General features: G+C 39.6%; 1 protein-coding gene across 3 annotated transcripts; it reads left to right on the top strand.

Annotated features, from left to right (window-relative positions):
* The first annotated feature begins 2,814 nt into the window (after positions 1–2,814).
* Positions 2,815–16,521, top strand: LOC139580357 (uncharacterized). Of its 3 annotated transcripts, XM_071408979.1 has the most exons (7): positions 2,815–3,599; positions 5,801–6,106; positions 6,416–6,721; positions 11,179–11,502; positions 11,718–11,849; positions 12,120–12,315; positions 15,780–16,521. In XM_071408979.1, exons 2-7 carry the CDS (start codon positions 5,899–5,901, stop codon positions 15,952–15,954), a joined length of 1,341 nt encoding a protein of 446 aa, XP_071265080.1. In that variant the 5' UTR covers positions 2,815–3,599; positions 5,801–5,898; the 3' UTR covers positions 15,955–16,521. The 3 variants fall into 3 exon arrangements, with proteins under 3 accessions (XP_071265080.1, XP_071265072.1, XP_071265062.1); XM_071408971.1 differs by lacking the exon at positions 2,815–3,599 and having other exon boundaries at positions 3,622–6,106; positions 12,162–12,315; XM_071408961.1 differs by lacking the exon at positions 2,815–3,599 and having other exon boundaries at positions 3,622–6,106.
* Positions 16,522–27,132: the final 10,611 nt, after the last annotated feature.

Below are 27,132 nucleotides of genomic sequence, written 5' to 3'. Positions count from 1 at the left end.
GAAACATATCCTGTAAATATCATATTGGTGTGCTTATGAAGACAATCTGCCTACTCTTACCTAGCAAATATATGTAAGTTGTGTGTAGAGTACAACGTCAGCTGTCTAACTACAATGGCATTCTATTTGGCCAAATCTAAGGATTTGTCTAACCCCACACAGACATGCACAGTTCTGTGGGTGAGGTTCTGGCTTCAAGTCACCAGTGGGTGATGAAGTCCCTTCCCATCTATGTAATGCATTACAGGTGAGGACAGGTGCAGTCATGTGGCAGGAGGGGTGGATAGGGCTGTTACGGTGACCGTATTACCGCCAAACCGGCGGTCACGAGTCATGACACAGACAAATTCCATGTGACCGTTTAGTCACGGTAACTAGGCTTCTGATGCTGCTGATGGTCATTAGTAGCCTAGCAAACTTGATAATTGCTGGGTACTCCGCACTCTATTGTCCCTCTAATCACTCTGACATCAATGCAAATGTTTTAGAACATCAAATCAAAAATGAGAGCCCATGAGCTTATGTTGCGCAAGATTTCTATAGGCTATGTGATTCGCTATTTATTTTCTATCCCATGCCCCTGTTCCAAGACAGGTACATGATAATGGTCCATTCTATATCAAAACTATTCACACATACAGTGCAGTCGGGAAGTATTCAGACCCCCCCTTCACTTTTTTCCCAAATGTTGTTACATTGTAGCCTTATTCTAAAATTGATTAAATAAATCAAAAATCATCAATCTATCCACAATACCCCACAATGACAAAGCAAACACAGGTTTTTAGATACTTTTGCACATTAATATAAAATAAAAAACACATTTTATTACAGGTGCAGACCTTACAGTGAAATACTTACTTACAAGCCATTAACCAACAATGCAGTTTTAAGATAAATACCTAAAAAAATAAAAAATAAATACAGAGCAGCAGTAAAATAACAATAGCGAAGCTACATACAGGGGGTAGCGGTAAAGAGTCAATGTGCGGGGGTACCGGTTAGTTGAGGCAATTGAGGTAATATATACACATGTGGGTAGAGTTATTAAAGTGACTTATGCATATATAATTACAGAGAGTAGCAGCAGTGTAAAAGAGGGGGGATGGGGGCAATGCAAGTAGTCTGGGTAGCGTTTTCACCTGTGTGATGATCTAGGGGGGGTTTTGAATAATCATTCTGATTGGCTGGGCTTGGCTCCCCAGTTATGTGGAATCCATAGATTATGGCCTAATGATTTTATTTAAATTGACTGATTTCCTTCTTTGAAGTGTAAATCAGTAAAATCTTTGAAATTGTTGCATGTTGCGTTTATATTTTTGTTCAGTTTAAATACCACATGAGTCCTCTTACTTTTGAAAACTTTACAGTCCTACTGATCAAACACTATGAACAGGTAGGCTCTCTCCCTCAGTTGCCTATGCACATCAACAACAACACGATCAACAACTAATGTTAGCTAGGCTAGGCTAGGGGTAGAGGTTAGGGTTAGGGTTAAGGTTAGGATTAAGTTTAGGAGTTAGGTTAAAGGGTTAAGGTTAGGGGAAGGGTTAGCTAACATGCTAAGTAGTTGCAAAGTAGCTAAAAAGTAGTAAGTGGTTGAAAAGTAAAAAATTAACTAAAATGCTAAAGTTGACTGTGATGAGATTCAAACTCGCAACCTTCGGATTTCTAGACGTTATACTGTCCTTGTCACGGATGGGCAGCAGATGACTATACCGGGTTCCAGTCCTATCAGCTAAAAACAAGAAGAAGCGGCTCCAGTGGGAGCCAACAATGGACAATTGAGGAGTGGAAATACATTGCCTGGTCTGACAAATCCCGTTTCCGTTGTATCATGCTGATGGCAGTCAGGATTTGAGTACCATGAGTCCACGGCCCATCCTGCCTGGTGTCAACGGTATAGGCTGGTTGTGGTGGTGTAATGGTGTGGGGAATGTATTCCTGGCACGTTAGTTTGTTTTATGACAATTGAGCAACGTTTGAAGCCTAGCCTGGTCTGGGACACTCAAATTAGTATATTATGTTACATTTGGTATGGCTACATGAGACAGATGGTTACTTGAGGCAAAAACGAAAGTAGGGTGCTTGGTCGCGGTGGATGGGTAGGCATATAACGCAAACATCTAGTTTGAATCTTATCAGGGACAACTTTAGCATTTTAGCTAATTAGCAACTACCTACTACTTTTTTAGCTACTTTGCATCTACTTAGCATGTAAGCTAACCCTTCCCCTAACCTAAACCCTTTTAGCTAACCCTTCCCCCAACCTTTAACCTAACTCCTAAACGTAACCCTAACCTTAACCCTAATCCCTAGCCTAGCAAACGTTAGCCACCTAGCTAGAATTCATAAGATATCATATCATGTGTCATTTGGTTAGTTAGCAAGACATCACTTTGCTAGCTAGCTATGCTGAACTTGAAAGACTGTTATCCACAGCTAGCATAGCAGTTAGACAAGTTCCCATTCAGTTGTCAAAATGTGGGGTTGGATCAGCATACATTGGCAGGCAAGCTGCAGAAGGGCGAGCAGGCTACTTACTATTCCCCATCGTTTATCCGCGTATTGTTAACAGCCAACTACAAATTTAAAATGTTTGAGAGTGTTTATCTACTGTTCCTTCATTAGATTTTATCTAATCTCGCTCTGGATAACATTAGCCACCTAGCTAGAATTCATAACATTTCATACGTCTTGCAAATTCGTAACATATTGTACGTTTTTCCAATTGGAAACATTGTACATTTTGCAAATTCGTATTATATAATACGAATTGTAATTCATAACATATCATACGAAATGGGTAATGGACATCCACAAATTACTACATACATATGAAACGTAACATATCATACTAAATGGAGTGTTTCGGATTTACGTAGAGAATAATACGAAATGGTCTGAGATCAGATTGGAATGCTGCACCTTGTATCATCCATTCCCCGAATAATTCAGGGTGGTCTGGAGGCAAAGGAGGGTCCTACCCGGTACTAGATGAATATACCTAATAAACTGGCCACTGAGTGTATATAAAACAACAGAAAATCCAGTTTTAGACTGCACTGGGCCTTTAAGTAGTTGTAGTGGACAGTTAGGAATACAGTAATAGTTTAAGGCAAACGAGAGAGAAAAAGTCCTCGATGCGGACAGATATTTGAGAATTTTTTAACTGCCGTAACTGCCATTTCCTGTAATCTAGAGCAAACAGTACCCTATTAGGGTGTGTTGCCTGGCCTTAAATGATAACAAATAGAGTAAAATAATGCCCACAATGCTTACCTTCTTTGGGCAGAACTCTGATTAGTACATCATTCATGTTTGATTGAATTTAGTTGATGCTAACTAAACATTCTCATTATCCTCACTAAAATAGACATTGCCTTTCACATACTGAACTGACCAATCACACAGCATGCTCCTTGTGACAGTTTGTGGTGAACCACAGAATATTGCATGCTGGCTCATCTTCAGTTTTGTCTAACTGAAAAGTTTTTGTCTCAGCTGTGTGGGTATTTTGAGACATTGACAACCACTAATTTCAAATTCAATTTGTTTTTCTTTATTAGTCTATCTATGGAATGGACCTCTACCTGCAGGTAAGTGAATCTCCTTTTGGTTTTAGTCATGTCAATTCCTGAAAAAGCTGTGGCAACAATTGCATGAAACACAATATCTTTAGCATAGACATCTTTTCATCCAAACATTGATATTAAGATGTCTTAACATTAACATTAGAATCAGTAGTAGTTCATACTATACCGCATTCATAGTATGCTGCACACATCACAAAAGAAAATGCTGGGTTCTTTGGATGACCCAACTGCTGGGTTGCAGGCATTGGGTCACTTAGTTCGGTTGATTTCTTTAAAAACTGGCAGTTATTGATGCTGGGTTGTTTATGTTGGGTTATTGAGTATATCTCAATTACCCAGCATAAACAATCCAGCACCCAGTGGGTCAAGGAGGTGTGGCTTAGTAGGGGCGTGGCTTTCAGATAATAATTTTTGTCATTCCGGTTAATACGTTCTGTTGTATTTTTACCACATATTAAGGTTGAACATTGATACTTTTGTAACTTTAATGAAGTTTACAAAAGTGTATGAGTTCGTTAAAAGCCTACGCACATCCCAATGTTGGGATATGTACATGTCAGTGGAGGTTCCTTAGAGTTGGAAGGGGAGCACCATCCTCCTCAGTGAAATTCATATTTTTTTTTTAAATTTTAAACATTTAGATAGTTATCCTTTTTAGATAAAACTATACTAAATATAGTCATCAAATAATTGCTCAAAACACACTATTTTGCAAAGGCCTACAGTAGCCTCAACAGCACTCTGTAGGGTAGCACCATGGTGTAGCTTGAGGACAACTAGCTTCCGTCTTCCTCTTGGCACATTGACTTCAATACAAAACCTAGGACGCTCATGGTTCTCACCCCCTTCCATAGACTTACACAGTAATTATGACAAATTCTGGAGGACATCCTGCAGCCTATCAGCGCTTTTGCAGCATGAATTGACATGTTCTCCACCCAATCAAAGGATCAAATAATTAATCTAGTACTGAAAGCATACGCTACAGCCAGCTAGCACTGCAGTGTATAAAATGTGGTGAGTAATTGACTCAAACAGAGAGAACGACAATAGTTGAGCAGTTTTGAACGAATTAATTCAGTCCCGAATGAAGGAGAAATAGAGAGAGAGATTTCGTAATTTTTTTGCACTTCAGTTTCACTTACTTAGCTAGCAAATTTTGCCTACTAAAACACCCTGCTCAAACAGAGGGATGCTATGTTAGCTAGCTGGCTATGACTTTCCAAAAGAACACCGGAACTCTTCCAAGTCAAAGTAAGCTTTTGGTATTACTAATTTATTGCCACTGGGGCCTTCTCGTATCTCTCCTCTTCCCTTCGCTTGTGGACTTCTATGCACAACACATCAGCTGTATGTGACCAGGCTAAAAAACCTGTCTGTCCACGTGTCACTGTCTGTCACCTCAAATTTGTCTCTCAACCTGTGTGCAGCTACGTTGTGAACTTTCATTCATAGACTAGGTTGTAGCAACCTCATGATGGGTATAGGGAAAATGTGAGTATCATGTAGTAGCCTAAACCTATCGCTGTTACATTGAATTGTGTGAATGGACTATGAATGAGTCATCCAATATGCTGTATTAGAAAGAAGGCCATGCTCATGAAATTTAGTCCTCCTTCCTCATATTAAACAGCACTAACCGCCACTGGTACATTTCATAATACATATCTCAATTTTTTTTCTCAATGTTGGGATATGTAAATAATAATGTTCCACATTTTATATTAGCATACATCATGTGCAAAAATATATAAAGTTAGCGGTGTTGAAACTTAAAATGATAAACAGGAATGACATTTACTCTCATGGGTTGCCAAAAATAACTATATGAATGCCACGCCCATAATAAGTCACACCTCCTGAAAATTAATAACCTATGGATTACATTAAAAAAGACCTAGCTGTTCGGTCAACCCAACTGATGGTTAAAAAAACAACAACTGATGGTTAAATCAACCCATGTTTGGTTTATCCCAACAACCCAACATGTTGGGTTATTCATGCAGCACAACTGTGTGGGTCCAAATAACCCATTGTGTGCTCTGTCCACTATTTAACCGGCTCTGGGTTACGACATTTTTTTGCCCATCATTTTATAGAGTGCAGATGAATTCTCTGAGTTATTATTTTTTTACAATTTGTTTTTACGTTTACCACAGCCATGAATTTTGATGTATAACTGTCCATGTCTTTTAACCTCATAGAGAGTGCCCAGATCAGACTGGTCAATGGTCTCTGCTCTGGGAGAGTGGAGATCTATCATAACGGTCAGTGGGGAACAGTGTGTGATGACAACTGGGATATGAATGATGCTAAGGTGGTCTGTAAACAGCTGGACTGTGGGAGGACTATGAGTTCCCCGGGGTCTGCCCGCTTTGTTCAGGGCACTGGGCAGATCTGGATGGATAATATTAAATGCTCCGGTAATGAAAGCACACTCACACAGTGCTCACACACTAGAACACATAACTGCAATCACAGTGAAGATGCTGGTGTTGTCTGCCTCTCAGGTAGGAAGTGGTTTTATCGTGTTATAGACATCTTGTGAAATGAGTGATGCACAAACAATTTGAAATCCTAGCCAAAGGCAAAATCATTAACAGAAAAAAATCAAATGAACAATGGGGTAGAAACACGACATAATTAATTTGGAATATCATTACTAGTGAATTTAAATGTGTTGGGTCAGTTATATGCAATGTTCACCTCAGATCCACATAAAGAGAGCAGTTCAGTCCTTTTAGGAGGACAGATAATGGAACGGAGCCCTACGTGTGTCTTGTCTTTTCTTGTAACTAATACAGAATACTTTTGTACAGGTTCAACTCTAAGGATGCCTATCCTCTCTGCAACACCTTCCCACTCAGCTTTTTCACCTGGTGAAATGGTACAGTTCACCTGCACTGTCCCTCAACGAATTGCCATCACTGCAAACTTTGACTTATATATGGGAGGATCTTCAATAATGACCCAAGCAGTTGGAACCACTCAGACCAGTAAGACTTTCACATTGTCCAGTCTGCAATCTGCACACCAGGGAAGGTACAGTTGTCTACAACAGATAACCCAGAATGGTCAGAAAATGATCAGTTCTTCTTCCAGCAACTCCATGGACATCACTATTGGTGAGTAAGACTGCGAACACACTTGTAGTTGAGGGCACAAACCTTTTCTAAAAACGTGTTTTGCAGAACAGGTTTTTGTAACAAACTATCACTAGTAGACGCTAGAGCAACTTGTTGCACACGCATTGCAGCAATGTTTCTGCCAAAAACTGTTCAATGACCGCTTCTGTAAGGTTACATAAGCAGTGCCTTCAGAAAGTATTCACACCCCTTGACTTTTTCCACACTTTGTTGTTACAAAGTGGGATTAAAATGTCAGCAATCTACACAAAATACTCTGTTAAAGTGGAAGAAAAAGTATAGTCAATATGCCAGTGACACAAAATCTCAATTGAATCAGTTATAAATTCAGGTCGTAACACAACAAAATGTGGAAAAAGTCAAGAGGTGTGAATACTTTCTGAAGGCTCTGTGGGTTAATATTTCACCACATACACAACTGCCATGTCTTGTTTAGCTTTAAGAAAACTTATTGACATGTTCCTGATAGCTGACAAGATTGTTTCCCAGTTCAGGCATCATTCCAGAGCAAAAAGAGAAAGCCTGAAGCTAACAACATAAAGCGCAAGTTTGTGCTTTAGACAACATGAAGACTGAGTTTTCAAGTTTTTACAGTCAATCTTTTTGCTGGAGCAGCTTAAAATATTACATTTAGTGGTTTTAAGTTTATCAAACCAATATACAGATGCAGTCAAATATATGGAGCAACTTATTAAATTGCTATTTTTACCGTTAGGCACCTGCAACTAACCACAGGTGAGATAAATTTCACATTAATGGGAATCATTGCCTCCAACCAAATTAATTCGAATTTGAAATAATTTAATCCAAACCATTTTATTATTTGTATTTTATTGAAACATGGCAATTTCAGTTTAGGTCGGTGCAGTTTTAAATCAAACATATACATTGGAAACACCAGCGTTCTTTCAATTTCAACGTATTTTTGAAGAAATAGTGAATCGTACAAGGGTGCCAATACATTTGACCACGTCTGTACATTCATCGCAACCCGTGCTGCTGTTTTCGCCTACCTCCACCCCAGTCCCTAATTAATTGTTGTTCTGCTTTCTTTTTATAAGGGGGGGTGAGATATTCTGCTCTGATCCACAGCAAAACAATTATTTAACTGGCTTTATTATGACCATATTACACCTTGATTTCTGTGACCAATCACTCAAACAAATTGATTTATAAAGCCCTTTCTACATCAGCCGATGTCACAAAGTGCTATACAGAAACCCAGCCTAAAACACCAAACAGCATGCAATGCAGGTGTAGAAGCACGGTGGCTAGGAAAAACTCCCTGGAAAAGCAGGTGGCCAAGATGTTCAAACGTTCATAGATGACCAGCAGGGTCAAATAATAATAATAATCACAGTGGTTGTAGAGGGTGCAACAGGTCAGCACCTCAGGAGTAAATGTCAGTTGGCTTTTCATAGCCGATCATTCAGAGTTAGAGACAGCAGGTGCGGTAGAGAGAGAGAGAGAGAGTCGAAAACAGCAGGTCCGGGACAAGGTATCAAGTCCGCTGAACAGGTCAGGGTTCCATACCCGCAAGCAGAACAGTTTAACTTCTTATGGCTGCAGGGGCAGTATTGAGTAGCTTGGATGAAAGGTGCCCATTTGAAACGGCCTGGTACTCAATTCTTGCTCGTACAATATGCATATTATTATTACTATTGGATAGAAAACACTCTCAAGTTTCTAAAACCGTTTGAATTATATCTGTGAGTAAAACAGAACTCATTTTGCAGCAAACTTCCTGTCAGAAAGTGAAAAATCTGAAATCGAGGCTCTGTTCCAGGGCCTCCCTAATCATTTGCTTGAAATCTATTAGTATACATGCACTTCATACGCCTTCCACTAGATGTCAATAGGCTGTGAGAGGTGAAATGGAGTGTATAGCTATTTCTATGGTCAAAAGAGAGAGCTTGGAATGACATGACCCCAAATTCCTTTGTTCAGGAAGGCGCAGGAAGTACATCAGCATTGGCTTCTGAAAAGCTTTTGTTATAGACGGCTAATATCTCCGGCTTTGATTTTATTTGATAAATGTGACAATATCATCGTAAAGTATGTTTTTTCAATATAGTTTTATCAGGTTATTGAAATTCGGGAGTGTTGGCGTGTTCCGTTCCATGCGTTTGTTCACGATGGACAGCTTCGCGCCACTTGGCAAGTTTTGCTTGCTAATTCGAGAGGGAAAAAGGACATTCTCAAACCAAACAACGATTGTTCTGGACGAAGGACCCCTTGTGCAAGATTCTGATGGAAGCTCAACAAAAGTAGGACCCATTTATGATGTTATTTCCTATTTCTGTCTAAAATGTGTTGTTGTGTTTTCCGCCTTGATTTTTGGCGCTGTCTCGCTATAACGTAAGCTGCATGTCGTACTAAAGTTATTTTTAGAATTCTAACACGGCGATTGCATTAGGAACTAGTGTATCTATCATTTGCTGTACAACAAGTATTTTTTAGTAACGTTTATGATTAGTTATTTGGTCAGAATAGGTGAGTGTCAGAAATATATCCGGAGATTCTGGAAAATGTTTGCTACGTTTTCACAATGTATAACCACGGATTTCAGCTCTAAATATGCACATTTTCGAACAAACCATATATGTATTGTGTAATATGATGTTATAGGACTGTCATCTGATGAAGTTTATGAAGGTTAGTGAAATAATTAATATCTTTTGCTGGTTTTGTCGCTATCGCTACTGTTGCCTTGATTCAATGTAGTTGTGTGGTTGGCTATTGTAGTAAGCTAATATAATGCTATATTGTGTTTTTGCTGTAAAACACTTAAAAAATCGGAAATATTGGCTGGATTCACAAGATGTTTGTCTTTCATTTGCTGTACAGAATGTATTTTTCATAAATGTTTTATGATGAGTATTTAGGTATTTCAATTTGGTCTCTGTAATTGTTCTAGCTGCTTCAGTGCTATTTGTGATTGCAGGTGCAATGTAAAACTATGATTTATACTTCAAATATGCACATTTTTCGAACAAAACATAGATTTATTGTATAACATGTTATAAGACTCATCTGATGAAGTTGTTTCTTGGTTAGTTTGGTTGGTTCTTGGTTAGTTTGGTTGGTTTTGTGCAAGCTACCTGTGCTGTGAAAGAAATGTCTGTGCTTTTTTGTATTTGGTGGTGAGCTAACATAAATATACGTGGTGTTTTCGCTGTAAAACATTTTAAAAATCGGACATGTTGGCTGGATTCACAAGATGTTTATCTTTCATTTGCTGTATTGGACTTGTTAATGTGTGAAATATTTCTAAAAAATATATTTTGAATTTCGCGCCCTGTACTTGGACTGGCTGTTGTCATATTGTGCCCGACTTCGGGCTTGCAGCCATAAGAAGTTAAACTGGAGCAGCAGCATGACCAGGTGGACTGTGGACAGCAAGTGACCCTCCCAAAGCCCCAAATAAATCTGAGATCTGCCACAGAGGTTGCCTGGGGTGACGGTGTTGACATCATCTGCTCCGTCACATTCAAACATTCAAATTACAGAAGACTTTAGACTCGTTCAGAATGGACAAAACCACAAGTAGCTACTCTGTCATCTTCAACATTCCTAAAGTGGACTTTAGCCATGAGGGGTCAAACCGATGTCAGTATGAGACTAGGGTATCCAGTCGAGACTTCAGCTCCCCTCAAAATGACTCTGTTGAATTCTCTGTTATAGGTGAGCAACTAAACATTAATGGGTGAACACCATCAGCAAGAGGAACACTGGGTTTCGAGATTATACGTTCTTTAATTGTAACAAGAATTTTGTTCTCAGTTGTTCATAATACCAAATTGAATTAATTACTCAGCCTGAAACCCAGAGTTTGTAAGAAACTGGTTGAAATGAATCCAGCGGAGGCCCAGCTACAATTGTCAGGAATGTTTATTTAGAGAGCTCTGCTGTGTATATACAAAAACGTTGGTTTAATACCTTCTCTTAACCTACGCACATACATACACACTAAACTTTGGATTCTTCCTTCTTCTCCTGGAGTCTCACCAAAGTTTATTACCACACAGCTGACAGTTCCAGTCCCCTCCAGATACGGGAAATCTGAAGGGGCCCTCCATGTCTTATCTTATCTCCCCAGAGTTATAGCCGGGTCGGTTCAAACATAGTTTAATGATCCACTTTGTTTTCTTTAGGCACACACATACCTTCCTCTCTTCCCATGTACATGCTACATAACCTCTTTATTATGAACTAACATTATTGATCAATACAGAAAAACAGGGTAGAATTCAATTAGTTATAGTTCTAGTTAAATGTATACATCATTTAGTCATTATTCATAAAATTCATAACAATGCACGAGTTTGGAAATCTCTTCATAATGTATTCTAACATAGTGTTCTCTTGTCGAGAAAGATTACTGTTATGCTGCAGTTAAGTGCACACGTTAACAACCTGCTCTTGTCTTTTGCTAGTCGTCTTGTTACAGCCCAACATCTCTCTCAGTGCTCCAAATGGAGGGATGTTCTGGGGACTTCAGGGGCCAGAGGTGACCAGGGGCCACAGCTTCTCCATCACCTGCTCCATTCAGCCACAGTATCCTGGAGGCCTCTTCTATCTGGACTTCTCTGGGTCCAACAGGACTGAAACTAAGCCAGCAGTCAACCACTCTGCCTCCTTTCACTTTCCTGTTGCAGAGTATACAGACCAGGGGAACTACAGTTGTGTTTATGAAGTTAATGTCTCCACCCTGTCATTCCATTCTATCAAGACAGAGTTGCTGACAGTCAGCATTCGAGGTAAAATATATTTTAGTTTCATGTTTTCAAGTGCATTACCATGAAGGCCATATTTAAGGATTGTGAGTAGAAAAATACATAGATATTATCAGTTCTATCATTCGTGCAATATTTTTTTAAGACCAATGTTTTACATTGCAGAAGAATTTGATAGCTATACGAATTCTGAAATGTAGTCTTCTGAAGGATGTTGATTGTGGTGTTTCTCTCCATAGCATCCATAGTCCCCATTATTGCCTCTGGTGTAATAGGTGGGCTACTGCTCCTCCTGCTGCTGCTCATTCCTTGTCTAGTCTGGAGGAAGATACGCAGCAGAGAGCAGTCTTTTATGATAAACCCGAGAGAAAGTAAGATCTAGCTCCTCTAATCAGGATTCAGGTTAGGGTTGCAAAATACCCAGGTTTTCAAGAACACCCAGTTGGAAGATTCCTGAAAATCAGGAAGGATTGATCAGGAAATGTGGAATCCTCCAACCAGGATATCTTGAAAACCTGGACATTTTGATTACTGTAATTTTTCAACCCTAATTTTGATATGGTTTTGTACTGTTTATGATATCTATTCCTGCGTATATTCACTGACGTTATTTATATGCATTAAACTGATCAATCCCTCAGCTGCCAATAACATTAGCACATATGGAAACACTGTGGTTGCAGCGAGTGAGGAAAATGATGAAGAGGACTATGTCAACGTAGAAACCTTTGTCAACGTAGAAACCTTTGTCAACAAGAGCAAAGATGAAGACTTGAAAAAAGGATGTCATGCTGAAATGTACGTGAAAAAGGAGTTGCTTACCACTACAAATAATGAGTAAGTTATGTGTTGTCTCTACCTTCTTGCCCTTTGTGCTGTTGTCTGTGCCCGATCATGTGTGTACCCTATTTTGTGCTGCAACCATGTTGTTCTGCTGCCATGTTGTGTTGCTACCATGCTGTGTTGTCATGTGTTGCTGCCAGGCTATGTTGTTGTCTTAGGTCTCTCTTAATGTAGTGTTGTGGTGTCTCTCTTGTCGTGATGTGTGTCAGCGAGTGAGGAAAATGATGAAGAGGACTATGTCAACGTAGAAACCTTTGTCAACGTAGAAACCTTTGTCAACAAGAGCAAATATGAAAACTTGAAAAAAGAATGCCATGCGGGAATGTATATGAAAAGGGAGTTGCTTACCACCAAAAATAATGATAAAAAAATGTCTGCAGTTATGAAAGGGTAACGTGTGCCAAAATCCTGACTTGAAGTCCAGGGGCCGGATTCACAAAACCTTCTTAATTGAGGATAGAGGGCGCTATTTTCACTTTGGGGAAAAATCGTGCCCAATTTAAACGGCCTCGTACTCTATTCTTGCTCGTACAATATGCATATTATTATTACTATTGGATAGAAAACACTCTCAAGTTTCTAAAACCGTTTGAATTATATCTGTGAGTAAAACAGAACTCATTTTGCAGCAAACTTCCTGTCAGAAAGTGAAAAATCTGAAATCGAGGCTCTGTTCCAGGGCCTCCCTATTAATTTGCTTGAAATTTATGACTATACATGTACTTCATACGCCTTCCACTAGATGTCAATAGGCAGTGAGAGGTGAAATGGAGATTCTAGCTATATCTATGGTCAAAAGAGAGTTCTTGGAATGACATGACCCCAATTTCCTTTGTTCAGGAAGATGCGGGAAGGACATCAGCATTGGCTTCTGAAAAGCTTTCGTTATAGACGGCTAATATCTCCGGCTTTGATTGTATTTGATAAATGTGATAATATCATCGTAAAGTATGTTTTTTCAATATAGTTTTATCAGATTATTGAAAAAATTTCGGGAGTTTTGGCGTGTTCCGTTTTCTGCGTTTGGTGACGATGGACAGCTTCGCGCCACTTGGCTAGTTTTGGTTGCTAATTCAACAGACGAAGAGGACATTCTAAATCCAAACAACGATTATTCTGGACAAAGGACCCCTTGTACAAGATTCTGATGGAAGCTCACCAAAAGTAGGACCCAGTTATGATGTTATTTCGTATTTCTGTCGAAAATGTTTACTATTATTTTCCGCTCAGATTTTGGGCGCTGTCTCGCTATAACGTAAGCTGTATGTCGTACTAAAGTTATTTTTAGAATTCTAACACGGCGATTGCATTAAGAACTCGTGTATCTATCATTTGCTGTACAACATGTATTTTTTAGTAAAGTTTATTATGAGTTATTTGGTCAGAATAGGTGAGTGTCAGAAAATATATCCGGAGATTCTGGAAAAAAGTTGCTACGTTTTCACAATGTATAACCACGGATTTCAGCTCTAAATATGCACATTTTCGAACAAAACATAAGTGTATTGTATAACCTGATGTTATAGGACTGTCATCTGATGAAGCTTATCAAGGTTAGTGAAAAATTATATAGCTTTTGCTGTTTTTTTACGATCGCTAACTTTTGCTGCTGATAAATGGGTTGTGTTTTTGGCTATTGTGGTAAGCTAATATAATGCTATATTGTGTTTTCGCTGTAAAACACTTAAAAAATCTGAAATATTGGCTGGATTCACAAGATGTTTGTCTTTCATTTGCTGTACACCATGTATTTTTCATAAATGTTTTATGATGAGTATTTAGGTATTTCACGTTGGTCTCTGTAATTACTCTGGCTGCTTCGGTGCTATTTGTGATGGGAGCTGCAATGTAAAACTATGATTTATACTTCAAATATGCACATTTTTCGAACAAAACATAGATTTATTGTATAACATGTTATAAGACTGTCATCTGATGAAGTTGTTTCTTGGTTAGTTTGGTTGGTTCTTGGTTAGTTTGGTTGGTTTTGTGCAAGCTACCTGTGCTGTGAAAGAAATGTCTGTGCTTTTTTGTATTTGGTGGTGAGCTAACATAAATATACGTGGTGTTTTCGCTGTAAAACATTAAAAAAATCGGACATGTTGGCTGGATTCACAAGATGTTTATCTTTCATTTGCTGTATTGGACTTGTTAATGTGTGAAAGTTTAATATTTCTACAAAATATTTTTTTGAATTTCGCACGCTGCCTTTTCAGTGGAATGTGGGCGGGGTTCCGCTAGACAGGTTAAGAAGCAATTTCTTCATAACTGGCATTTTTTCCTTAACTATAGACTTAAGAAGAAAGTTAAGCAAAGTTGCTATTCCTCAGTATTGGATATGTTCTTAATGTTTTTCCTAAGTTTCTTCCGAAGAAAAAAGTTAAGAAGAAACGGGATTCTTGAAAATAATGCTTTAGGATTTCTTCTTGGAAATGTACTTATCATTAAAATTATGGATATTAAACATTTAGGTACATACAAGTGTCCTATATCGGTTAAAAGCTTAAATTCTTGTTAATCTAACTGCATTGTACGATTTACAATAGGCTAATCAACGAAAGCATGTCATGCGATTGTTTGAGGACGGCGCCCCACATCAAATATTTTTCAACCAGCACAGGCTTCGTAAAATCACAAATAGCGATTAAATATTCACTTACTTTTGAAAATATTCCTCTGATTTGCAATCCAAAGGGTGCCAGCTATAACATGTAGTGTCGTTTTGTTAGATAAAATCATTTTTTATATCCCAAAAAGTTAGTTTAGTTGGCGCCATTGATTTGAGTAATCCACTCGTTCAACTTGCAGAGAAAGGAATCCAAAAAGCTTCCGCTAAACGTTGTTAAAACAAGTCAAAATACATTCTTATTCAACCCTCAGGTACCCTAAAATGTAATTAAACTATAATATTTCATACGGAAAGAAGTATGTTCAATAGGAAAGTAAAATTACCAGGTGCGTGTCCTCTTCGTTGCGTGCGCACAGACTGATTTCCAACTCTGACTCCCAGTACCAAAACTCAAAATTCTTCCTCGTTTGGGAAGAAACAAGCCTGACACCTTGAACAAACACTGTTGACATCTAGTGTAAGCCATAGGAATTGCAATCTGGGAGTTGGAATTACATAAAACCCACAGCTTTCCATTGTAAGAGCATGGGCTCTCAAAAAAATAATATGTATTTTTGTTTTTTCTTTGCATTTTCTCCTACCATATCAATTGTGTTATAGTCTCAGACATTATTTTAACATTTCTACAAACTCCAAAGTGGTTTCTATCCAATGGAGCCAATTATATGCATATCATGGCTTCTGGGCCTGAGTGACAGGCAGTTTACTTTGGGCATGTCAGTCAGACGGGAAGTGGAGAAAAATAGACCCTAGCCTGAGTTTTTTCATAAGTAATGTTTCGTGAATCTGGCCCCAGGCATGTAATTCAAATGTTTGTATTCATCCTCAGGAATGCCCCAGGAGCCATGAACAAGTTTGGAAACAACCAAGGTGAAGGGCCAGATGCAAGTGAGGAAGATGAGGCCGACTATGAAAATCTGGACCTGGAGCAGCTCACTTCATGTAAAGCTGGAAGGGAGAATGACTTTGAAGAAGATGACAACATATACGCAAACTATGAGTGAAGGCCTTGTAATACGAATGTTGATGCAGAGATATTGATGCCAGGAGAGGCATGAAAGGTTAGCTTTGTGAGTTGAATTATAAGGGCTTAAAACTTTTTCATCAAAATGTTCACTTAGTAGATACGAGTAAAGGCTTTGTTTGAATGTGAGTTAGAATTTCAATGTAAATAGTTTGGGTGTTTGATTTCTATTGTTGCCAGGTAATTGTATGAGTTTTCAGACTTGACTTTGTTATATTTTTAAATAATTAAATTATGACATTATTTACTTCAGTTTAAAAACAGTGATTGTCTTGATGAATTGGCTGAACGTTTTGAACATAATCCATTATTTCATTTTTTTAAGTAAATATATTAATACTTTAGACTATTTCTCTTCTATAACATTCAGTGTGCTGTCAAGGAGTTGTGCTGTCAAAGAATAGTCCTTAGCAATGACTGGGTGTTTTGTGCTAAACTTGAGATCTACAGTATGACCCACTGTAAAAAAAAACATTTGTACTGTATGTGTCAAATCTAACAATAATTTGTTTTCAGTGTACATTTTCGATTATTGTGTGTATGGCTTTAAATAACATAAAATCCATGAACCCTGACTCCATTTTCATTGTTAAATTATTGTTGTTGATGTGAGACTTCACAAGATACAGCTATGGTCTTGAAAATATGTGGAGATTGAAATATTGTACAACTATATGGTCAACATTTAGAAATAGATCTCTGGACGCAGGAGGCCAAATTCGACCCCGACCAACAACTTTCATTTAGAAAAAACCTATTAAGCAAAGGACTTGATGATGCAGATATTATTATCACCACAAGGAGGAACTTGTGTCACATCAGTCACATCATTCATTATGTCCAACACATTATGTGTGTGTGTGTGTGTGTGTGTGTGTGTGTGTGTGTGTGTGTGTGTGTCTCTGTGTGTGTGTGTGTCTCTGTGTGTGTGTGAACCCCACAAGGAAAAAGGCCATTTTAGGCTTAGGGGTTAGGTTTAGGGTTACTATTAGGGTTAGGTGTTAAGTGTAGGGTTAAGGTTAGGTTTAGGGGTTAGGAAACATAGGATTTTTAATTGTAATCAATTGTTTGGTCCCCCACAAGGATAGTTAAACAAACGTCTGTGTGTGTGTGTATCTGCTTTCTCCTGAGGGTCATTGATTATACCCGAGTGTGTGTACGTGTGCCTGGTTAGAGGTGCGTGGGACCTTAATGTGTGAGGGCACCTGTCACCCAGAAGCACCCAGTAAAACTAGCTGGCCTGGCTCGGAGGCTAACCAGGGCTGACGAGACAGGGGGTAGGGCTGTGGTGGTCATGACATTTTGTCAGCTGGTGATTGTCAAGCAAATAACTGGCCTTCTCACAGTAATTGACTGTTAATTAACATAAACACATGTAGGATCTCCTGGATTCCACGTATAGCCTACAAGCCAATGATGCAGACCTTTGCAACATCTACATTTGAAAAAGTCAAATAAATCCATGTAATATAGCCTACTCCATCGCAATAAATCCATGTAATATAGCCTACGCCATCGCAATAAATCCATGTAATATAGTCTACGCCATCACAATAAATCCAGGTAATATAGCCTACGCCATCACAATAAATCCATGTAATATAGCCTACGCCATCACAATAAATCCATGTCACATAGTCTACGCCATCACAATAAATCCATGTAATATAGCCTACGCCATCGCAATAAATCCATGTAATATAGTCTACGCCATCACAATAAATCCAGGTAATATAGCCTACGCCATCACAATAACTCCATGTAATGTAGCCTACACCATCGCAATAAATCCATGTAATATAGCCTACGCCATCATAATAAATCCATGTAATATTTTGTTTTTATTTTATTAAACAAGTTCTCATTTACAACTGCGACCTGGCCAAGAATAAAGCAAAGCAGTTTGACACATACAACAACACAGTTACACATGGAATAAATAAAACATACAGTCAATAATACAGTTGAAGAAAATCTATATACAGTGTGTGCAAATGCGGTAAGAAAAGGGAGGTAAGGCAATAAATAGGCCATGGTGGCGAAGTAATTACAATATACCAATTAGATACTAGAGTGATTGATGTGCAGAAGATGAATGTGCAAGTAGAGATACATGGGTGCAATGGGCTATTTACAGATGGGCTATGTACATGTGCAGTGATCTGTGAGCTGCTCAGACAGCTGGTGCTTAAAGCTAGTGAGGGAGGTGAGAGTCTCCAGCTTCAGTGATTTTTGCAATTCATTCCAGTCATTGGCAGCAGAGAACTGGAAGGAAAGGTGGCCAAAATGAGGAATTGGCTTTGGGGGTGACTAGAGAGATATACCTGCTGGAGCGCGTGCTACGTGTGGGTGCTGCTATGGTGACCAGTGAGCTGAGATAAGGCGGGGCCTTACCTATCAGAGACTTGTAGATGATCTGAAGCCAGTGGGTTTGGCGATGAGTATGAAGCGAGGGCCAGCCAACGAGAGCGTACAGGTCGCAGTGGTGGGAAGTATATGGGGCTTTGGTGACAAAACGGATGGCACTGTGATAGACTGCATCCAATTTGTTGAGTAGAGTGTTGGGGGCTATTTTGTAAATGACATCACCGAAGTCTAGGATCGGTAGGATGGTCAGAAGAACAGAAGAGCATACTCTGAGTTGTCCTTATGTTAGGCCCTGATCTGGCTGTGCCATTTGTCTGAGGATTACATTAGTTCATTTAGCAGACAAGATTTGCTTAGAATTCCGTGGCATTATTTTATATAATTATTTAAGAATCCATTTGAACATAGCTGAATAAAATAGAACAGGTTTTCTCGAAACAATTTTAGGGAGCGCGCACATGCGGCTATTCGGTGTTGAGCGGTTAACAAAGAAACAGGTACTCCTATTATGCTTAATTTAGAGTTCTTTATGCAACTTTAGTTGGGCTATATGTTTTGATTTTTAATGTATTGTAAGGCTGCATTATGAGACTATAATGATGATTTGAAAGAAGCTGCATGAAAGGCATATGCTCTGCTTAGTTTTTAGCTCAGGCTACACATACTTCATCAGTCTCTCATTCACAATTTGACAAGCACTTACTTGATAATGCCTCGAATTTTCCGGCGGCATCCCCCTTGTGTGCCCCTTAAAAAATCCATGCTTTTTGCGGCCAGTGGCCGTTGTGCCCTTAGGTTGAATAATTATAATTCCCTTCTCCCGGCAGCGTGCTCCAAAGCACCTCTTATTCACATGGCTCTCTCAAATAGCTCAATTCTCATTAGCCAATACCCGTCACGTGAATGCATCTTTCTCACAGGCTTCAGGTGAAGACAGACACATCGGGGACGCAACTGCGCGCGTCCTTATCCATTTCCGAGGCCCATATTGAAGAATTTGGAAGAACTGTGCACGTTTATTTTTCGTCAGCCAACAAGATGAGTAGGCCTAACAAACAGCAAAAGCACTAGTTTATGTCAATCTCCTATCCCCCATAGTTTAAAAGTTGACCTATTCTATTTTAAGTAAAAAATAAAAATTTCAAACATAGTCTGGTACAGTTCTGGGATGTGATAGATCCCAAATGAATACCACCATTATCATCAAAAAACCTGTTGTAAGCAATGAGACTGACATAATGAGCTTTGAGAGGAATTGAGGAACAAGGATGGAGGAAGAAAGTAAGAATTTGACAGCTCTTCCCCTCTCTCTTGTTCTGGGTCGGCCTTTAGTTTGGCCTGAAATCAACAGCCTTTCCATTTTCCTCTTTTTCCATTTTTTTTCAACCTCCTCCTCTCCCTCCTTCCTTCCCTGCCTTTCTCTCTTCAGAGGTTGTTTTCAACCCCTTAAAATTTATTATTTTCTCGCTGTACTTGTGTGCACTCCTTCTAATGTCATTGAATTATATTGTCGCTAACCTTCCTTTAGTCACGCTTCTATCTATTTTCTCAGTAAGTATGCTGAGCTACATTACATAGTGTTTTATCCTCATGCCTCGTTTGTTCTGTTTAATGAGAAAGGTGCAAGTGAGTCTTCTCTCTCTTCTCCATCTCTCTTCTCCAATCTACTTATTGGATGTCCTCCATAAACACATTTACAATTCTTCTACGTTTTTGGAGATTCCTCCTTCTATTTCAGCCATATCAGACATCAAACATGTTGCTCTCTCTTGGAGATCATAGCCTTTGAGAACTGAGTCTTTACTTAGCCTACAATTGGACTCTTTCGGCCTATTTTACGATGGCTGACAGACAATATAGCTGAAGGTCGACTTTTTATCATGTCCGTAACTCCATATGTCTCAAATTGGGTCTCAAATGACTGTTGAGAGTAGGTATAGTAGAATATATTAGGTGAAATGTAGAAACTTAGTTGTGCATCAGCAGTATTCATCTTCTTATACAGTGCCTTCAGAAAGTATTCAAACCCCTTGACATTTTAAACTTTTTCCACATTTTACAAGATGGGATTTAAATGAATTTCATTGTCATTTTTTGTCAATGATTTACACAAAATACTCTGTAATGTCATAGTGGAAGAAACATTAGAATATTTGTAAAAAATAAATATGAAAAGTAAGACGAATATATATTTATCTATCAATTAAGTCAATTAAGGGACATGGGCAGCTGTGAGGATGAGGGTTATTCTCCAGGTCCTTCATTGTTTTCCAGAACTTCTCCTTAAAGTATCTAACTTTGGCCTTCCGGACAGCCTGAGTGCACTTATTTCTCATTTGCCTGAGTATTTGTGTGTCGAGTTTAAGGTGGAATAACTCTAACCAATCACGGTCAAACCAGGGGCTGAACCTGTTTTTAATTAGCGATTTCTTTATAGGGGAGTGCTTATTAACAATACCACTGAAAATAAAATTTTCAGTGGTATTGCAACTTCGACAGAGGGGATAAAGCAGATTCTATACCAATATACAGAGACCGGGGACATGAAGGAAGGCTTGCTCATTAAAGTTTTTCAGCAAGCGTCTATGACAAATCAGGACAGGTCATTTAACTGAGCAGCCATTACGAACACAGGTTGTAAAACAGTGATCAATAAGGTCATTACAGAAAACACTGGACTGATACCTTTCAGGATTATTTGTGGGGATAATATCAAGGAGAGTCATCTTTTCTGGGTGTTTGTAGGATTGGTAATACCTTGTGGGATGGGTAATAATCTGAGAGAGATTTAGGGAGTTCCATTGTTTTAAGACACTGTTTAGGTCACTTAGCATTACAAATTCAGACTTAGAGTAAGGTGCCAGGAGAGAGCTTAGGGCATGTAAGGTACAGACAGACCGGTGCTGATGGTGGACAATAACACCCAGCAACAATCAACAAAGAGCTATTTGAAAGCTTAAATGGTTAAAACCAGCAAATCAAATTGTTTGGGAACAGACTTGGTGGAGACAATCTAGCACTGAAGGTGTTCCTTGGTAAAGATTGCCACTCCACCACCTTTGGAAGATCTGTCTTGCCGAAAAAGGTTATAACCAGAAAGGTTAACATCAGTGTTCAGAACACTCTTTCTTAACCATGTCTCAGTAATGACCAACACATCTGGATTGGAGCTGTGAACCCACACATTCAATTCATACATTTTACATAATACAATTATAGTGTGCAGAAAACCCAGACTCCACGGTACAGTATATCCAGTGATGAACCATGGCCCGAAGCCTCCAGTGGTAATCCATGGCCCGAAGCCTCCAGTGATGAACCATGGCCCGAAGCCTCCAGTGATGATCCATGGCATGAAGCCTCCAGTGATGATCCATGGCCCGAAGCCTCCAGTGACGATACATGGCACGAAGCCTCCAGTGACGATCCATGGCACGAAGCCTCCAGTGATGATCCATGGCCCGAAGTCTCCAGCGACGGTCTGCGGTCCAGAGCCTCCAGCGACGGTCGGCGGTCCAGAGCCTCCAGCGACGGTCGGCAGTCGGCGGTCCAGAGCCTCCAGCAACAGTTACGCTCGTTTATGGAATGATCGGACCAAGGTGCAGCGTGGTAGGCGTACATCATACATTTATTAAATGAACACCAAAAAACAAGAAAGATAAACGACACGTAAAGTTTTGTATTGCTAACACAGCAACTATGTGTCGTAACATTACATAACGTGACATATCACACCGACTCACTAAACACAAATGCTTCGTTTGTAAATTATGTCTGAGTGTTGGAGTGTGCCCCTGGCTATCCGTCAATAAAAATGTAAATTGGGCCATCTGGTTTAAGGAATTTTGAAATTATTTATACTTTTACTTTTGACACTTAAGTACATTTTAACAATTCCATCTACATTTGATACTTAAGTATTTTTAAAACCAAATACTTTTAGACTTTTACTCAAGAAGTATTTTACTGGGTGAGTTTTACTTTTACTTCAGTAATTTTCTATTAAGGCATCTTTACATCTGGACACATTCTGGTTACCTAGGTTTTTTCTTTATTGTAGGCTACTACCACCTTTAGTCTTAAATTTAACTAAACTGCTCACTGTTTAGCACATGACCTCACATGTGAATCCTTAATGAGACGGGTGGGGCTGGCATAAGAGGGTATGAACAATGCTGAATGGGTGTAGACAAAGGAGAGCTCTCGAGTAAGTACCAAAACATTCAAAGGCCCTTTTCTCAAAAGTGAGTTTATCAACTTTAAAAGCAGAATTAAATTCCCATTGTTCCTTAAAAAATGCAGTGTATTATTTATTTATTATTTACCATTTTGTATTGTATATATAAATATATATATACTTTGTAAGAAACCCAATTTCCAATTTTGCTTGACCGAATCCAAGTGGTGAGTCACAATTGTTGTTTGTGTACATAAATTTTATAATATCATATGTTTTCCCCCCAACACCGCTTTCCATAAATTTGGATAGCAGACCCTCATGCCAAATTGCTTTTGTTTTGTTTGTTTCTTTGTCTATTACGGTGTGCATGGTGTATACGTGGTCTGTTGTACGATATTTTGGTAATAAGCCAATTTGACATTTGCACAGGACATTGTTTTCGCTGAGGAAATGTTGACGTCTGCTGTTGATACTGCAGTAGAGTTTTCCATTGATTAATACAAGATTATACAATAACTATTGGGGTCAAATTTGTCTATACTTTTGTGGATTGGGGTGATATTGGGGAAGATCCCAGAGCTGAGGATAATGTTGAAAAGTTGAAGAATATAATATATTTTCATTTAGTATACCATCAACACCACAGTGTCACGTTTGTCGGATAGAGGGGACCAAGGCGCAGCGTTGTGAGCGTACATTTTAGTTTATTCAATGCCGCCAAAAAACATGAAAATAACAAACGAACGTAAAGCTACGTAGTGCTCGCAGGCCACTACACATAGACAACTACCCACAAATACAGGTGGGAAAAGGCAACCTAAGTATGGTTCTCAATCAGAGACAACGATAGACAGCTGCCTCTGATTGAGAACCACACCCGGCCAAACACACAGAAATACAAATCATAGAAAAAAGAACATAGAATGCCCACCCAAATCACACCCTGACCAAACCAAAATAGAGACATAAAAAACTCTCTACGGTCAGGGCGTGACACACAGGGTTTTTTTTGGTTGGAGGCTTTGTATTTTGTCCTGTAGCTCCACAAATGTAATTGGAGAATCCAGTGCATTCTGATAGTCTTTAATAGCTGATTCTAAGTTTAGCAAATGATCATGTAAATGTGTTTGCTCTTGGTTTTTTGTTATATGGCCAAAAAGGTTGAAGTGGTTCATCCAAATGTCTCCATTTTAGATAGATAGTTCTTCATGTTTTTTTTTGTTTAGTGTGGTCCAATTTTCAGAAGTGATTTGATTCTATGGATTCTTCAGTCACATTGAGCTGTTTTCTGACATGCTGTTCTTTATTTTTCCTTAGTGTATTTCTGTACTGTTTCAGTGTTTCCCCATAGGGAAGGCATAGGTTTTGGTTGTCTGGGTGGATAGGTTTCTCAATTTCTTTCTTAGGTTTTTGCATTCTTCATCAAACCATTTCTAATTGTTGTTAGTTTTCTTAGGTTTTCTGTTAGAATTGTTTTAATTTGATATGTTAGCTGATAGGTCAAATATACTGCTAAGTTTACACCTTCACTATTGCAAGGAGACATTTTGCCCAGGTGGGATTGGATTTGTTGCAGCCAATAGTTTTTTTGGTAGGTTTCTACACTACCCTTCTTCCATCTATAGCATTTTGTAATAGCATGCAGTTTGCTTGACTTCGATACCTCATGTTCATGTTGAGTGCGATTTTTCTGTGGACTAATAGGGGTGTTAGTTGGCTGCACTACACAGCTGATTATAATAATCAACTAATCATCAAGCTGTGATTATTTGAATTGTAACGGCTGTCGTCTTCCTCCTCGTCTGATGAGGATAAGTTAGAAGGATCAGAGGACCAATGCGCAGCGTGGTAAGTGTCCATCACGTTTATTATCAAACATAAACTGAACACTAAGAAATACAAAACAATAAAGTGAAAACCGAAACAGTTCTATCTGGTTTAGACACACGAAGACTGAAGACAACCACCCACAAACCCCATCAGAAAACAGGTTACCTAAATATGGCTCCCAATCAGAGACAAACGACTAACACCTGCCTCTGATTGAGAACCATATCAGGCCAAACACAGAAACAGGAAAACTAGACACACAACATAGAATGCCCACTCAGCTCACGTCCTGACCAACACTAAAACAAAGAAAATACAAAAGAACTATGGTCAGAACGTGACATGAATCAGCTGTAGGGCAAAAACCAGAACGTGCAGCCCTAATGCTGAGTTAGTGTCTGGTCTCAGGGATAGCAGTCATCTTTCTGACTACCTCTGTGTTGTCTTTTTTTTGTTGGAAGATTGTGAGGTCGACCTTTAGGCGTTGCCATTGCCATTTCAGCCTAGAGTATAACTAACTCTCTCTCTCTCTCTCATAACAGTGCAGAGCACGGCTCTAGACGTGAACCTGTGGGATAAGTTCAGTGAGCTGTCCACTAAGTGTATCATCAAGATTAAACGTAATTTAAAACATGCTCTTATCCAGAGCAATTAGTGTTAAGTGCCTTACTCAAGGGCACAACAACAGATTTTCACCTAACCGGCTCAAGGATTTGAACCAGTGACCTTTGGGTTACTGGCACAACACCTTTAACCACTAGGCTACCTGCCACCCAATGGGGGAGATTGCCAAGCACCTGCCAGGCTTCACCACCCTCACTATGGTTGACCACATCACCCTGGTCAAGGATGCCTCTCTGGACATACTGGTGAGAACACACACATTGGGACACAGACATACAGACACACACTAGGACATACATACATGTATCATAAACACCAAAACATCTACAGAAAGTGAACAACAATGGAAAATATATTTGTGCTCCCTGTCCAACCAACTCAGTGGCCTTGTGGTTAGTGTCCGTCCCGAGATTAGAAGTTTGGGATCCCCGGCAAAGTCATTAAAAAGTCTCAGTGCAACAATCCTGCCATTTACAGTGGCTTGCAAAAGTATTCACCCCCCTTGGCATTTTCCTATTTTGTTGCCTTACAACCTGGAATTAAAATACATTTTTGGGGGTTTGTATCATTTTTATTGTGAAACAAACAAGAAATAAGACAAAAAAACAGAAAACTTGAGCGTGCATACCTATTCATCCCCCAAAGTCAATACTTTGTAGAACCTCCTTTTGCAGCAAATACAGCTGCAAGTCTCTTAGGGTATGTCTCTATAAACTTGGCACATCTAGCCACTGCGGGTTTTGCCCATTCTTCAAGGCAAAACTGCTCCAGCTCCTTCAAGTTGGATGGATTCTGCTGGTGTACAGCAATCTTTAAGTCATACCACAGATTCTCAATTGGATTGTGGTCTGGGCTTTGATTAGGTCATTCTAAGACATTTACATTTTTCCCCTTAAACCACTCGAGTGTTTCTTTAGCAGTATGCTTAGGGTCATTGTCCTGCTGGAAGGTGAACCTCCATCCCATTCGCAAATCTCTGGAAGACTGAAACACGTTTCCCTCAAGAATTTCCCTGTATTTAGCGCCATCCATCATTCCTTCAATTCTGACCATTCCCAGTCTCTGCCAATGAAAAACATCCTCACACCATGCTTCACTGTGGGGATGGTATCCTCGGGGTAATGAGAGGTGTTGGGTTTGCGCCAGACATAGCGTTTTCCTTGATGGCCAAAATTCTACATTTTAGTCTCATTTGACCAGAGTACCTTCTTCCATATGTTTGGGGAGTCTCCCACATGCCTTTTGGCGAACACCAAACGTATTTGCTTATTTTTTTCTTTAAGCAATGGCTTTTTCTGGCCACCCTTCCGTGAAGCCCAGCTCTGTGGCGTGTACGGCTTAAAGTGGTCCTATGGACAGATACTCCAATCGCCGCTGTGGAGCTTTGCAGCTCCTTCAGGGTTATCTTTGGTCTCTTTGTTGCCTCTCTGATTAATGCCCTCCTTGCCTGGTTTGTGAGTTTTGGTGGGCAGCCCTCTCTTGGCAGGTTTGTTGTGGTGCCATATTCTTTCCATTTTTTAATAATGGATTTAATGGTGCTCCGTGGGATGTTCAAAGTTTCTGATATTTTTTTATAACCCAACCGTGATCTGTACTTCTCTACATCTTTGTCCCTGACCAGTTTGGAGAGCTCCTTGGTCTTCATGGTGCCGCTTGCTTGGTGCTGCCCTTTGCTTAGTGGTGTTGCAGACTCTGGGGCCTTTCAGAACAGGTGTATATATACTGAGATCATGTGACACTTAGACAGGTGGACTTTATTTGACTAATGTAGGGGGACAGGCTAAGAATAGGGCCAGGCCTGGGCCCAACCAGGACGGACTTTGACACTTTGAGGGCAAATGCAGGCCTCAATGGACAGACAGCCGTCCTCCCACTCCTATCTCAGACCCAGACCGGGCACCAAAACGGGGCAGAACCCGACCCCATACTTGACTGAACAATAGGGGTGTCACCATCTCACCTGGATGGCACTATACCCATCACCCCCACCACCACCACCATAGACATGCCTCAGAACCAGCACCAGGGATTGGCAGCTGCAACACATGGAGTTTAATCTGAGTTGCTCTGTTTACTCTCCTCAGTGATGACTCTCTGTTCTTCCTCTCTCCCCCTCAGACATTGGACAGGAATTCAGGCTCAGTGCCTGTCAGACCT

The sequence above is a fragment of the Salvelinus alpinus genome, chromosome 1, assembly GCF_045679555.1.
Source record: "Salvelinus alpinus chromosome 1, SLU_Salpinus.1, whole genome shotgun sequence".
NCBI lineage: Eukaryota > Metazoa > Chordata > Actinopteri > Salmoniformes > Salmonidae > Salvelinus > Salvelinus alpinus.
This window is presented reverse-complemented; position numbering and strand designations above follow the sequence as displayed.

Coding starts and splice junctions, on each gene's coding strand:
- LOC139580357 (XM_071408961.1), top strand. CDS start 5,782: ATGTCTTTTAACCTCATAGAGAGTGCCCAGATCAGACTGGTCAATGGT. Junction 6,722..11,178: donor CTCCATGGACATCACTATTG/GTGAGTAAGACT, acceptor GTCTTTTGCTAG/TCGTCTTGTTACAGCCCAAC. Junction 11,850..12,119: donor TATGATAAACCCGAGAGAAA/GTAAGATCTAGC, acceptor TCAATCCCTCAG/CTGCCAATAACATTAGCACA.